General features: G+C 38.0%; 1 protein-coding gene across 1 annotated transcript; it reads right to left on the reverse strand.

Moving 5' to 3' along the window:
- Nucleotides 1-14,575: 14,575 nt before the first annotated feature.
- LOC141630579 (uncharacterized) lies at nucleotides 14,576-15,244 on the reverse strand. Its single transcript, XM_074443369.1, has 2 exons — nucleotides 14,696-15,244; nucleotides 14,576-14,590 (listed from the first exon to the last, which is right to left on the reverse strand). Exons 1-2 carry the CDS (start codon nucleotides 15,242-15,244, stop codon nucleotides 14,576-14,578), a joined length of 564 nt encoding a protein of 187 aa, XP_074299470.1.
- Between the last annotated feature and the right edge of the window lie 277 nt (nucleotides 15,245-15,521).

The following is a 15,521-nucleotide window of genomic DNA, read 5'->3' on the forward strand; positions in this document are numbered from 1 at the left end:
TAGATGGGTGCATGACAGTTTCCATATCAATACTATCATCTACATCAATCTACATAAAATAAAATATATTATAGATCATAATAAGTATATTAAGATAATTTCAATCTATAGCAAGAAAAAATACTACTGGTTGCCAGCATGGGGGGACAGAACGCAAAACAACAAGAGTCAACAAAAAAAATGTTGATCGTCTTCGAGACAATAATAACTCAGAATTAAACATGGTACCCAGAGATTCCATTATTTCCCTAGGGATTTGATATAGCTGAAAAGTATACAGAATCACTCACATTATAGATTCTTCCATCAATCTACCATAGTCGGTCCCATTCCACAAACTTCTTAATTTCTTGTTACGCAGCATATCCGAACTAAAACTGACATCATCATCAATTCCTTTGCTATCAACTTTTTCCACCAGCTCAAAGTTGTTTTTTGACAAGTGATTACTGGTATTCATTTATCCAAACCAAACACTTTAGTTTACATGAAACTAAACAAACAAGCAATGGCAGTGTGCTAATGAAAACAAATTAGCTACACAGGAGCATAACACAGGATCTCAACTTAGAGTTGAATGCCAATGTTTCTCTGCGTGTTTTGGGATTGACAAACACTTTAGTTTACATGAAACTAAACAAACAACCAAAAGATTGAAAAACACAAACTTTGGTGTGTTTTGGGATCTGTCATTCACTATCATCTGATGGTACTGAGTAAATTGCTTACCAAGGAAATAGGACATGCTTTCCAAGAAATCCTCTGTCACAGTGTCTTTTAAAAATGTTCAATCTTTCTTACGATGCGTTTACTTGAAAATCTACAAAATACTTGGTTCTCTTTTATTCTTTTCTTCCTGTTGGTCACACAATAATAGTAAATAAAAAGCTGATCGAGCATATAATACATTTCAAATTGAATATACATGAGAAGTTACAGCAGCCTGTTTACTAGCAGCTTGTGTACTAACAGCTTCTGTAGTAGCTAAAGCACAAACTTGTGTTGATGGACCTGATGGTGTAGCAGATGAGAAGTTTGCAGTGTACGGACTATTAGTAGGAAAGGGCAATGAATATTTGGACTTCAAATTATTGGTATGAGGCGAAATATGAGGCTGTGTACTAGGGGCTTGTGTTGCAGCTAAAACTTGTGACGATGAGCTTGATGTAGCAGAGGTGTGGGGCGATTAGAAGCAACGGGCGATGAAGATTTGAACTCCAAATGATTGGTTTAGGAGAAATAGTAGTGTGTCCAACTGAAGGTCTAATTGAAGATTCTTTCCAAATAGGATGTGATTTTGTAGCAGCAGTACCTACTTGTTCAGTAGCAGTAGAAGGGGAACAAGTGGTGGTTTTATATTGGAAATTTTGTGGTTATTGTACAGCTACCTTTCTAGATGTAATGGCTTGAATTGGTGAGATCAGGTGAGTTTTTTTATGAGGTGATAGTGCGGTAACAGGACGTTTGCTATTTTTTTGATCAGGGCCAGAAGTTTTCAAATGTTTGTCAGTACCAAGGTATGATGCTCCATCATCTGAAGGACGAAATGGTCCCCATCTTTCATCACCTCCATCAGATGCAATTTCGGAAGACAATGTAGCCGCTTGAGTATTTAATTTTTTCAGTTTTTGCACTTCAATCTCCTTCATCGTCATCTGAGCCCGTGTTCTTTTGCTTCGATAACTCATCATTAATCAAGTGACCTTTCTTATCCTAAAACAATAACAAAAATATCAGTACACATTAACATAAATAAATTACAGTTAATTAAAAATATACGTCTATGAAGCGCGAAAATATAAATGAATGCATATGCAGTATAATATAAACCAAAACCAACATCCTCTATAAGAAGTGTCATCAACATTAATATGATGAAGAAACTGCCTAAAATAATGTCATCCTAAACATACAACTTGCAGCACAAAATTATGTTACTCATAACAAAATCTCGCCAGTTTCAATCAAATCTTTGGCCTTAGTCCTTATTACATGCAGCCACCCTTTATGCATGTCATCTTCAACATAAAAGACTTGCTTTACCATTGCTCGTAACTATGCATGTCACAGGAAGGTGAGATTGAGGTATGTATGAACAGAAAAAACCAGAGAAGTGAACAATGTGTAATAAAAATAATAACACAAACTCTGAGCAAACTTAGTACAAGTCTTAGCCGACAATAGACTCACCCACCAAAGCAGTTTCTGGGTTTTAACATTGCACCCCATTTTCCTTCCCCTATGATTTTTTCACCTTATTTAATTGCTCTTGTTCTTAAATTAACATGCATCATACAAGTATTAACTATCCTTGGTAAATAATGGTTGCTCTTTCTATTTTATTTTGCGTCTACCTTAGTAAAATAATCTTTTTAATTCAATCTATTTCAATTCATTCAATTCGTCTATTCACTCCTTCAAACTATATGGTGAGGTATATGGCAACTGAGATCACTTATAAGTGCAAATTTGTCATACCACTAACTAGATGCAAAAGTAGTACAAATAAATGGCCTACTGTCCCTAGAGCAGTTCAAAGTAACTTGCGTTTTCACAAATTCGCCTATCTAGTAATTCTTCTTTTTAGTCTTAAGCAGATAGCTGGTAGTACTAAAAGTGAAATGAAAATATACACCTAACTGATAATCAATGCTACCAAACTACCAGTTACAAAAGCATCATTTAGAAACAAAATCGGCAATTAAAAATGAGCAACAAAAGTGAGCCTACACTAATACGAATTTGAGGTTTCAACACAAGTAAAATACCTTATGAAATAGAAACACATTATAACTGTGTTGCAGACCTATCAACCAGGCCGAATCATAACATGGATCAGGTCACGAAGAGGGTAATTCCCAAATCCAATTGATTAATTATAAATCGAATAGCTAAATAAAACAATTGATTGATTAGGGAAAATAGATACAATCAAAACAAAAATGTGAATTGAAGAATTAGAATTGACTCCACAAGATTATGTCTAATTATGGTGTTTAATGATCAGAGTATTTAAAGAAGTCGGAGGAGAACAAGGAAAAGAATGATAAGGAGGTACACACATTTATTTATTCCTAACTTGTTTTCCAGCCGCAACCCACAGCTATCAACTACCTTAATTGGGAATAGTAAGAGGCGTCGCAGTCAGTCATGAGTAATGACTTGGGTTAAAATCAATTTAGCATCATGGTCTTATGGCTCCTTTTTCCAAAAGAAAAATGTCTGTCCTATAGACTTGGTGTAGCTGCAACTCTGCAAGAAGTATAATTTAGCTTATACTTGTCTTGTATACAACATTTTTAATAGGTTGATTTATGTATCAATTACTAAATTCGACTTTTCAAAGCGTTGGCTGGTTTACGGATTTCTGCTGATAATTTAACCCTATAAAACCCAGTACTCGACCCAAAAGGAACTAAAATTTTCGCCATTTTGGTTGCATGTATCCCATATCATCATATACAAAATTGTAGCACAATTAATCTATCAATTCCCGATTATACACCCAAATAGCTAAACATAGACATTTAGAAAATACCCAGCATACATCAACTAACCAACGACGTGAACCGAACTATCTGAATATGTCCCGCAAAGACACCATAATATCGTTGTTAGAAGACAGAATATGAAAAAAAAAATCTTCTTAACCCAAAATAAAAATCGTAACTTTGAGACTTACGAGTCAATAACTTACGATTAATTGAAATTATCAAACTTAATCGTCTTTGTTGATCGAAAGTATGAAGCACGGCCATAATTCGATTAAATCAATTAGGATTACCATCAATAACATACAAGTAATTTAAAATGAATGAGAAGTAGAACCGTACCTATGATATGAATAGGCATATTTTATCTTTGTGATCGAGTTGAAGAATTAGAGGTGATTGCCAGATTGAATAGTGTTTCTCGCTGATGATTGAACAAGAAGTTTAGGGGTTAGGGTTTTTTCTTTGTAAAAAATAATAGAGATAGCAGCAGGTAGTGGGATGTTAGACTAGTAGTGGGAATTTTTCGGTGAATTTTAGGAAATTTCCACTTCCTTAATTAGTATAATGGTGATTCTTCATATTATAAAATTGGAGGGTTAATTATGAGGTCGACGCTTTATGAAAGTATCAATACGAAAGTGTCATCAATGTAAGGGATTTGTAGTAGTGTCTATCAAGTAAGGCTTACTCTGTCGAGTAAGTGAGTTTTTGTTTCGAAACAGTGTAATGACTGATAGGTACTCGATCGAGTAGGGGGGACTCGATCGAGTAAGTCGGTTTCACGGGTTATTTTTGACGGGTTTTGTTAGCAATGCGAATCAGATATATAAACACCATCCGTCAGTTCTTCTCACTTTTTACCCTATTGTAACTTCCATAAAGATTAAAACAAAGTACGTTGTTTCTCTCTTTCGCATTGCCATAAAATCCTAAGGGCTAGAGTCGTCGGATCGTAGAGTTCTTTACGCCGTTAAGACCGTCGCGTTGTGGGTAAGATCCTAGTATAGTTTTTATATTGTTTCATTGATTTTGGTTGAAACCCTAATTGGGTAATTTGAGGATTTTGGGAGTATTTTGATACTAGATGGTGATTGTATGATTGTCTGTTTGATAGGAGGTGATTTCGTAGAGGAACGTTTCTGATTAGCTGATTGTGACGATCTTGGTGATTGCTTTTCCAGGTAGGGTTTCCCTACTCGGTTATTGATTATATTTACTATTGTTCATGTGCATACGTTGGATGAATATGTTGGGTGAATAGGTCGTATAATCGTTGGATGATAATATGGTTTATGGTTAAGCATGTTTTATGATGCAAGTGATTTTATAGTGTTGTTATGTTAGTAACATGTGAATAGGGGATTTGATGTTGTATATTATGTTATTGATTTTGCGTAAAGTTATAGAATAAAAGCATGTGGGTAGTACATGATTGATAAGTTGAATAATATATGTGCATGATGGATGTTGTTATTTGGCTTTTTTAGATAGTAACAAGTGGTTAGGGATACTGGTTTTATGAGTATTGAGTTGTTTTTGTTTACTTTGTTGTTGGTTAAGTTGTTTGGAAGAAAGAATCAAGTAGTTATGTTGTCCGATTATACAGAAGTTATCTTTAAACTATTATAACTTGAGATGAATAAATGATATTGATGTGATTCAACTTGGAGGTGATATCATGTTCATTTACGATTCTAACGATAAGTCACACGCCCAAAATGACCAATAAACGAGTGAGATATGACTGTTTTACGAAAATTGGACAGTGCTGAAAACTGCGTAGGGTACTCGATCGAGTAGCCGTTACTCGATTGAGTACACCTCTTGTTAATTGATCAAGCACCCCTTACCCGATCGAGTATCCCTGGTAATTTGTTGTGCATGATTCTGACCTTCACCTACTCGATCGAGTAGGCTGTACTTGATCTAGTAACCCCTGCTTTGGGTCATATTTTTATCTTTTGAGTTCGTCGCATATCATGTTTAATTCAAAGGTGTTAGTTTGCTTCTTTATGCATTGTTTTACGTATGTGTTGGTCCTGATGCGTAAGTTACCCAATATATTGATGTAAGAGTAGCACCTTATGATGGGTATGAGTTTGGTGGAGAGGACATGAGTTATTTGTGGTTGTGATGGATAGTGGAAAAAGGAAAGGAAAGATTGATGAACTTATCGAGGCAGGGAGTATATTTTGTGAGATGTGGTGAGTGATATAGTCGCGTGTTGAGTAAGGTAAAAGAAAGTGAATATGGGTAAGGGGGTGATGTAAGTTTATGAAACGTGAGAATGAAAAGATTGAAATGAGGGATGCGAATGGTGGTAACTTGGGATGTTTAAGGATTATGAAGGGAGATAGTTATAACTAGGTTGGTTAAGAATATATGTAATGGAAAGGTCGTTGTAGATAGATGGAAAAGAATGGTGTATAAAGAGCTTAGATTAAGTTATGCCGCGAGGTGGATTTGTTGATAGAGATTGAGTTTAGGAATTTGGATTATCAAGAGGTGAGCCTAGTTTGTAATTTCCTTGGGCAATTAACGGTATGAAATAAATTTTGATTTCTAGATATGTAAAAGGGAGATGCAATTGATTGAACAGTAAACGTTGATTTTGTGGATTAATTAGTGGCAATTGTGAGTGAGTAGCATGATGAGAGAGGACCCATGGTAAGAAAAGTGAGAAGGTACCGATATGAATCAATGGAAGTTGAGTTTTGGAGCAACGAAAAGGTAACCGGATTACTAGAGAGTTAGGTACATGGAGTAAGGAGATGAGCTATTAATTAGTATTATTGAGTGTAAAGGGAAAGGAAGGGTAAAAGTAAGCTGAGAGAACGTTGACCGGAGTTAAGGAGCATGAAATAAGAAATCATAGAGTTGTACGATAGCATCATGAGAGGGTGTGAGTCAATGGTTATGTAGGAGTTTCAGGACAACATGTTAGCCATGGGTTTCGAGGAATTAAGGAAAGTGAAAAGTTGGTAAAGTATTTGTACGATATGAGATTTTGGTGGAGAGTTGGGTGACGATACAATTAAGGATAGAATTGGAATGAATGTTCGGGTAATTTTGTTGATGGGTTTGATATTCGTTATTTGGGATGTTAACCTAATTACGAATGAATTGTGATTATTAGAGGTGAGTGTAAGAGATTTACTATATGAACAGTGGTAGTGTTGTGGTGTTGTCACTAGTGGTTAAGGGTGATGATTAATAGGAAAGATAGCCATTTTAAAGAGGTTGATTTTGTAAAGACCGGATTGGTATGTATGGTTTTGAGGGAGTATAAGATGTGATATTAGGAGGCGGTTGCTGGTACTTGGGTATTGATGATATGAGCACTTTTGCCAGGAGGTGATAGTTATGCGAATGGGATAATGTGCTATAAAGGGCATGCGAGTAAGCTCAGGCGAGAGAGAACCTGTTATCAATTGGTAACTTACGTGATCAGGATTGACTAGTTAGATGTGATTACGGGTCTATGATGTGTGTAAAATTTTGTGTGAGGTTCTGATCTCATGAGTAGTGGTATGGTGTAATAGTTATAAAGTCGTTATCTGAGTGTTCCACGTCATATATTGTGTACGATAACCTAATAGGATGATATTCAAAAGTGATAGTTTGGGTGATATGGCTTGGCTAGTTATACTTGTATGTGTATCTATGATATATATAAGTGATAGTGTGATGTTCCGACCTGATGAGTAATAGTATGGATGACATTCGTAAAGTTATTATCTGTTTATCCGTGTAACATGTTGCGTGGTGATCTAGTAAAGCGGTTTTGAGGAAGTTTTCTTGTCGAGGAAGTTATACTGAGTCAGTGTTTATGGGATTGTATAAGTTGTGATGACTATTGATGTGGTTGTTGTGCGTCGGGTGGCGATCCGGGTATGGTACTTTATGTTGTTATACGGATATTTTCACGCTGCGGTGTGGCTGTTGGTGGTGGTGTTACGATGCCGTCATTGGTTGTGGTGGAGTAGACGGGATACTTATGAGACGAGTTTTCGAAGTGTATACCAGTTATATTGTTTGCTGTTTTGTTTACTGCTGTTTTCTGTGAGTTTCGGTTTGGACATATAGACTTTTATTTTGTTTATTGATGTGTCTTACGAGTTTCAGCTTGGGAGTGAGGGTAGAGTACGATATGAAAGAGAGTTGGGTATGTTTCCTTTGTTGTCATGGTACAGTAATATTATGTTAGTGGGACACATTTTTGAGAGGTCTTAGATGAGGCATTGGTTGACATAGTTGTGGCAAGAGATTTGTGGAACGTGTGTTCTGAGCTGGAAGCGGTAAGTGGTTCGTAACATCTATTGGGACAATGAGTATAGGGTTTTGGGAATTAGTATCATGTTAAGTTATGGATTAGCTTGCGGTAATAAAGGAAAAGAACTTGAGGATCTAGTGTGAGTGTCTGTAACAATTGTGGATCGTGAGTTATGATCGTGGAGACAAGTGCATGTATAAAGAAGTATGTCATCTTGCGGTAGTGTTGAAGAGTTGGGGTAGTGGTTATGTTGAGGATTTTATGGTATAGGTTAGATGGAGTGCAGAATGAATTGAAGTATGAGGACTGTTAGAGAAAGAGCGCCCTGGATATAGGAATGGTTGTAGGAGTTGAGGTTATAGTGGGTTATCGTTGACATGCGGTGGTAATGAGGATTATGGGAAGTATAGCAAAAGATCTAGTATTAGTGGGTTACGAGAACGTAACATTTATCTTAAGAGGAGTAGGATGCGACAAAGAGAGTTTGATGGTTGTACATGTTGCGATATATTTGGAAGTTTAAGCCTTGGTGTAGAATAATGGATGGATTGTGGTTGATACTATTAAAGGTAATGGTAGTGCTTGTAGTAGTATGTCATTTATGGTTAAGCTCTGATACCACTTTGTAACACCCCCATACACCAAGACGCCTTACCAAGACCACCTAATGCATGGAAGTGCTACCATCTCGGTTACCCGAGGCAATGTATATCAAATTGACCATAAAAGAACATACTTTAGATAATTAAGTTTAAATGATTATATAACAAAATCCCAAAACTGTAAAGTGAAATACATTTGTTCCAAAGTACCAAAACCAATTGAAAAGAAAAATAAGTTCAAAGACACAACGGAAGACTATAGTGACACGTGGTGACTCAATCCCAGCTATCCCATGCGCGTCTATCTCATACCTGCTCAAGAACTGCTCACCATCCCAGAATGGATCAGCACAATTTTTAAAACAATTAAACGGGGTCAGTTACTGATTACACAATATAAGATACAACAATATCAACAGTACACACAATCACCCAACTCCGTCACATCTCCAATCACCTGACTAGCTAGACGGTCTAGCCCTGCCAGATTACCAGTCGCAACGAGTAATCCACACCGCCAGTGGGGGACCGCAGCCGTTCCCACCTAAGCCCCGCTCATCAACACCGAGCGAAAACCCAATTTCCTTAATGTGCAAATCCCCCTTGTGACGGGAACCACAAGGGGCGAATCAAGGGCGTGAAGCCACTCCCGCAAGTGATTCCACTCAGCCGAGGACGCACCTCGCGAACCACAGACAAACACAACCAACCACCATACAACAACAATTATCAATTACCAATACCAATATGATATAGATCAATAATATTAAACAATCAACCACAATCAACCATCAAATATAATGTAATCAATAGCCGAGTAGGGAAACCCTACATGGAAAAGCAATCACCAAGATCATCACAATCAGCTTATCAGAAACGTTCCTCTACGAAATCACCTCCTAACAAACATATAATCATACAATCACCATCTAGTATCAAAATACTCCCAAAACCCCCCAAATTATCCAATTAGGGTTTCAACTAAAATCAATGAAACGACATAAAAATCATACTAAAAGCTTACCTACAATGCGATGGTCTCAACGGCGTAAAGAACTTAGAAATCCGATGACACAAGCCTTGGAATTTGATGGCAATGCAAAAGAGAGAAGCAACGTAACTTGTTTTAATCTTTTGTGAAAGTTAAAGCTGGGTAAAAAGTGAAAAGAACTAACGAAAGGTGTTTATATATCTTTCTCGCATTGCTAACAAAACCCGTCGAAAATAACCCGTAAAACCAACTTACTCGATCAAGTAAGTCACTTACTCGATCAAGTGCCCCCTACTCGATCGAGTACCCATCAGACAGTACACTGTTTCATAACAAAAACTCACTTACTCGTTAGAGTACCCAATAGCTCAAAAATCTGTAGTATTACAGTCTTCCCTCCTTAAAAATGAACTTCGTCCCCGAAGTTCAAACCCAACCTATAAAACATGAACTCCTAACACTAACTCCACCAACTATGCCTACCTCCATAACATAGCTCACGATATCGTATCAACTACATTATAGCCTTCTGACACTAACTCCATACACTACCGAGTACCATCCACAAACACCACACAAGGCTCCGTCTCACTAACATATTATCCACTAGAAATTCCAATATCAAGACAATCCACCAAGCAACATCAATCACCAAATGGAATGTTACATTCTACCACCCTTAAAATGAACTTCTTCCTCGAAGTTTACTCACACTCATAAACAACATACTACTACAAGAACCGCCATTACCTTTAATAGTATCAACCACAACATAAATCCATCCATTATTTTACACCAAGGCTTAAACTTCCAAATATACCGCTACATATACAACCATCAAACTCTGTTTGTCGCATCATACTCCTCTTAAGACAAATGTTACGTCCTCCTAACTAACTAATACTAGATCATTTGCTATACGTCCCATAATCCCCATCACCACTGTATGTCAATGATAACTGACTATAACCTCGACACCTATACCCATTCCTATATCCAGAGCTCTCTTTGTCTAACAGTTCTCATACCCCAAATCATTCTGCACTCCATCTAACCTATACCACAAAATCCTCATCAAAATCACCACACCAGTCTTCAACATTATCGGAAAACGACGTACTTCTACATATATGCACTCATCTCCACGATCATAACGCACCATCCACAATTCTTACACACACTCACACTAGATCCTCAAGTTCTTTTCATTTATTACCGCAAAAATCATCCATAACTTAACATGATACTAATTCCCAACACTTCGTATTCACTATCTGAATAAAAGCTTATAAACCACCTGTAGTTTCTAGTTCAATACAACACATGTTCCACAATTCTCTTGCCGCAACTATGTCAACCAATACTTCACCTAAAACAAGATCAAAAGTACTCTAACAACCTCTCACAATTTTGTCCCATTAACAGAATATTACTATACCATGACAACAACGGAAAATACCCAACTCTTTTTCATATCATACTCTACTCTCACTCCCAAGCCGAAACTGGTAAGAAACATCAATAAACAAAACAACAATCTATATGTCCAAAGAGAAACTCACAGGAAACAACAGTAAACAAAACAACAATCTATATAACTGGTATAAACTTTCGAAAACTCATCGTATAAGCATCCCGCTTACTCCACCACAATCGGTGACGACATCGCAACACCACCACCAACAGCCGCACCGCAGCGCGAAAATACCCGCATCATAACATGAAGTACCGTACACAAATCACCACCCGAGGCACAACAGCCATATCGATAGTCATCGCAACTTATACAATCTCATAAACACTGACTCAGTATAACTTCCTTGGTAGGAAAACTTCCTTAAAACCAATGTACTAGATCATAATGCAACAAATGATACGGAAGAAACAGATAATAACCTTACGAATGTCATCCATACTGTTACTCATGAGTTCGGAACATCACACTATCACTTACATGTATCATAAATACACATACAAGTACAACTAGCCATGCCAGATCACCCAAATTATCACCTTTTTTTTAATATCATCTTATTAGGTTACCGTACACAACATATATTATAGAACACTCAGATAAAAACTTTATGACTATGGCATTATACAAGTACTCGTAAGGTCAGAACCTCACACAAACACTTACACAAATCATAGACCCATAATCGAATCTAACTAACCAATCATGATCACGTAAGTTACCACCTGATAATGGTTTCCTCTCGTCCGAGCATAACTCGTATGCCCCTCATAACACATTCTCCCATTCGAGTAACCATCACCTCTTGATAAATGTATACATACCATTAATACCCAAGTACTAGCAACCACCTGCTATAATCACATCTTATACTCCCTCACAACCATACATACGAATCCGGTCTCTACAAAATTAACCTCTTTAAAATGGCTACCTTTCCTATCACTCATCACCCATAACCACTAGTGACAACACCACAACACCACCACTGTTCGTATAACTAATATCTTACACTCACCTCTAAATATAACGGTTCCTTTCCTATCTTCGGTTAACATCCCAATAACGAACATCAAATCCATCAACAAAATTTACCTGAAAATTCATTCCAATTATATCCTTAATTGTATCGTCACCCAACTCACCACCAAAATCGCATATCGTGCAAATATTTTACCAACTTTTACTTTACTTACTTCCTCGAAACTCATGGCTAACATGTTGTCCTGAAACTCCTATATAACCATTAACTCACACTCTCTCATGATGTTATCGTACATCTCCATGACTCCTTACTTTCATGCTCCTTAACTTCGGTCAACGTTCTCTCAGCTTAATCCGGTCACCTTCTCGTTGCTCCACAACTCAAATTCAATTAATTCATATCAATATCTTCTTATTCTTTCTTTTCACTGATCCTCTCTCACCATGCTACTCACTCACACTTGTCACCATTAAGTCCACACCATCAATGAGTACGCATTAATTAATTGCATCTCTCTTTTACATCTCTAAAACCCAAAATTTCACTTTATACCGTTAACTGCCCAAAGAATTACACACTAGGCTCACCTCTTAATAATCCAAATTCCCATACTCAGTCACTATCAACAAATCCACGTCGCGGCATAGCTCAATCTAAGTTCACTATATACCACTCTTCTCTAACCCTCTACAACGACCTTTCATTACATATATTCTTAACCAACACAATCCTAACCATCTCCGCCCATTAATCCTTACACATCTCAAGTTGCCACTATCCACATCCTTCCTTTCAATCTTTTCATTCTCACGTTCCTTAGACTTATATCATCCTTTGCCCATATTCACTTACCTTACATTACTCAAACTCACAATTATATCACTCACCACGTCTCACAAACATGCTCCATGCCTCAATAAATGTAACACCCCCATAGGTCGGGACCCTTCCTCTAGGAAATTCCCATCATATGGAGGTGTCACAAGCCTTGGTTTCCCAAGAGTGTAGTGCGAACAACAAGTAAAGAAGTACTTTAGATTACATAAATAGTTAAGTTGTAAACTTATGTGATCACAAGTTAAGGGATATGAAAATCATCCCAATAGTACAACCAAATCGAATGGAGTTTAAATGTCAAAAACTAAATAAGAACAAGTGGCGACAATGAGGTAGACCGCTTCCAAGCCTGCTACTCAAACATGCACACCTGTCGACACTGCTCCCCATATGGGCGGAAATCACCATATGGTTCATCACAGACATTCAAACCCAAGTGTTAGCCAATGATATAAATGTTCAATAATAAACGGGATATGCAACTAACTTACTAATTTAATGAGGTATGAAAACATGACAAATACCCACCAAACTCATCTCCTCCAACCGTGACCGGGACACGTCCACGATGTCACCAATACCACTAAGTTACTCGGAACACGTCTGTGGTACCAGGCCCGAGTGCCACTCGAGTCCCCTGCCAGACAACATGCCTTACCGCATGAGTCCCACCATAATCCAAGTACGCAATGTGCATATTCCCTTGGAGTGGGAAGCTCCAAGGGAGACTTGAGCGGAAGACGGTTTCCCAACCGCCTTTCATCTCAAAAACCATCATCAACATCCCCCAACAATCTCCAATCTCAACAATTCACCAACAACAAGAACAATTAACTAAACAAGCATGCCATTAAATTCGTACAACAACCAATTCATGCTCATAACTTCATTAATTCATTTTCTCTTCTTTTAATTGCTCATTAACATGTTATAGTGCAAGATAATTAATACTAGATTCATTCACCATACTCATTCTTCCCAAAATCATCATGAGACCATAATATGTACCAAACCCTAATTATCCAAAGCATGTTATAATGCAACTAATATGAGGTAAATGAAATTAATGTTATTAAATGTACAATTAAATACTCATAACACCATAGCTAAGTAGGGAAACCCTACCTTGAGCTTATCTTCACAATTCCACAAGCTAATCCCTAGAAATGCTCCTCAATGAAGTTTCCTATACATATTAGTTATTATAATTAACGCTACAATATATTATAACAACATACTAACTTAACCCCTTGAATTCTTACAACACAATTAAGTAAGGATTAATCTACTTACTATAAATAGAGTTATTAAAACAAAATAATGGAGAAGAGAAAGTGTAGATCTACTTACAACAAAGAAGAAAGGCTAAGGAGGCATGAATATCCTTTAGAGAAATTAGGGTTCTTGAGAGGATTTGATGGTGGGGAATTTAGACAGAAGTTGGGGAGATGTAGAGAGTCGTGAATAGTGTTTGAGAGGGGTTTTGGTGTAGAAAATCTGAAGTGATAGGGTTATGAAAGTGATATCTCACCAAACATTTCTCATATAAAACTCACTCGACTGGCCCTCGGTCGAGTGGAAGCCCACTCGATCGAGTGGAGGCTCCACTCGGTCCAGTGGATGGTCACTCGGTCGAGTAACCGACTTTCCAGGCTTTCCAGCATACTGTGTTGGAGTACTCGGTCCTTCACTCGATCGAGTGGATCTGCACTCGGCCAAGTGGGTTCTTTATTCAGTCTAGCTATACTTAAATAAATACGAGGTATAACAATCTACCCCCCTTAAAAGAACTTCGTCTCTGAAGTTGACTCTCGACACTAGGTATGGAATATAGCCCCCCCCCCCCCCCCCCCCCCCCCCCAAGGTGCACTATGGCGAGTCGGGGTAAATATAAGACTAGTGTTGACTCAAAGGTGACTTTATGTGGAGGTTAACTACATATACGAAAAGACAAAAGAGAGAAAACTATATTTAAGGCACTTGCGTAGTACGCCCTACCCCTCTAGAAACATGGTTACGACCTCATAACCGACTCATACCTGCTCGAAAAGATGAGGGTATCGCTCCTTAATGTCCTCCTCGGCCTCCCAAGTGGCCTCCTCCACAAGGTGATTGGACCACAACACTTTCACCAAGGTTATCTCACCATGTCTTGTCTTCCTAACCTTTCGGTCTAGGATTTCTTTTGGTGTTTCCACATATGTTAGGGCATCATCAAGTTCAATCATCTCCGCTTCGAGCACGTGAGAGGGATCACTTATGTACTTGCGTAATTGAGACACATGGAATATATTTTGAACTCGGTCCAAGGCCGGTGGGAGTGCTAAGCGATAAGCCACTTCCCTGACTCTGTCCAAGATTTTATAGGGGCCAATGAACTTTTGGCTCAACTTGCCCCTTTTTCCAAATCTCATGACTCCTCTCATCGGTGAAACCTTGAGTAGTACATTGTCTCCTACCGCAAATTCTATGTCTCTCCTCCTCAAGTCGACGTAGCTCTTTTGCCTATCTTGTGCGGCTCTCATCTTCTCACGGATTATACGGACTTGATCAACCACGTCTTGGATCATTTGGGTCCCTAAAGTCATGGCTAGGTACTAACGTCCCAACATATCGGACTTCGGCATTTCCTCCCATATAAAGCTTCAAATGGGGCCATACCAATGCTAGCATGATAACTATTGTTGTAGGAGAATTCGATCAAGTGTAACCTTTCTTCCCATGAACCTCCAAATTCTAGAACACAAGCCCTCAACATGTCTTCCAACGTTTGAATTGTCCTTTCCGTTTGTCCGTCCGTCGTGGGATAGAAGGCCGTGCTCATTTGCAATTGAGTAACCAAGGAGCTTTGAAGCTCTTGCCAAA

The sequence above is a fragment of the Silene latifolia genome, chromosome Y (genome assembly GCF_048544455.1).
Source record: "Silene latifolia isolate original U9 population chromosome Y, ASM4854445v1, whole genome shotgun sequence".
NCBI classification, from domain to species: Eukaryota; Viridiplantae; Streptophyta; class Magnoliopsida; order Caryophyllales; family Caryophyllaceae; genus Silene; species Silene latifolia.

What these genes read in the sequence shown, in the direction of transcription:
- LOC141630579 (XM_074443369.1), bottom strand. Translation starts at nt 15,244, where the DNA reads ATGACTTTAGGGACCCAAATGATCCAAGACGTGGTTGATCAAGTCCGT.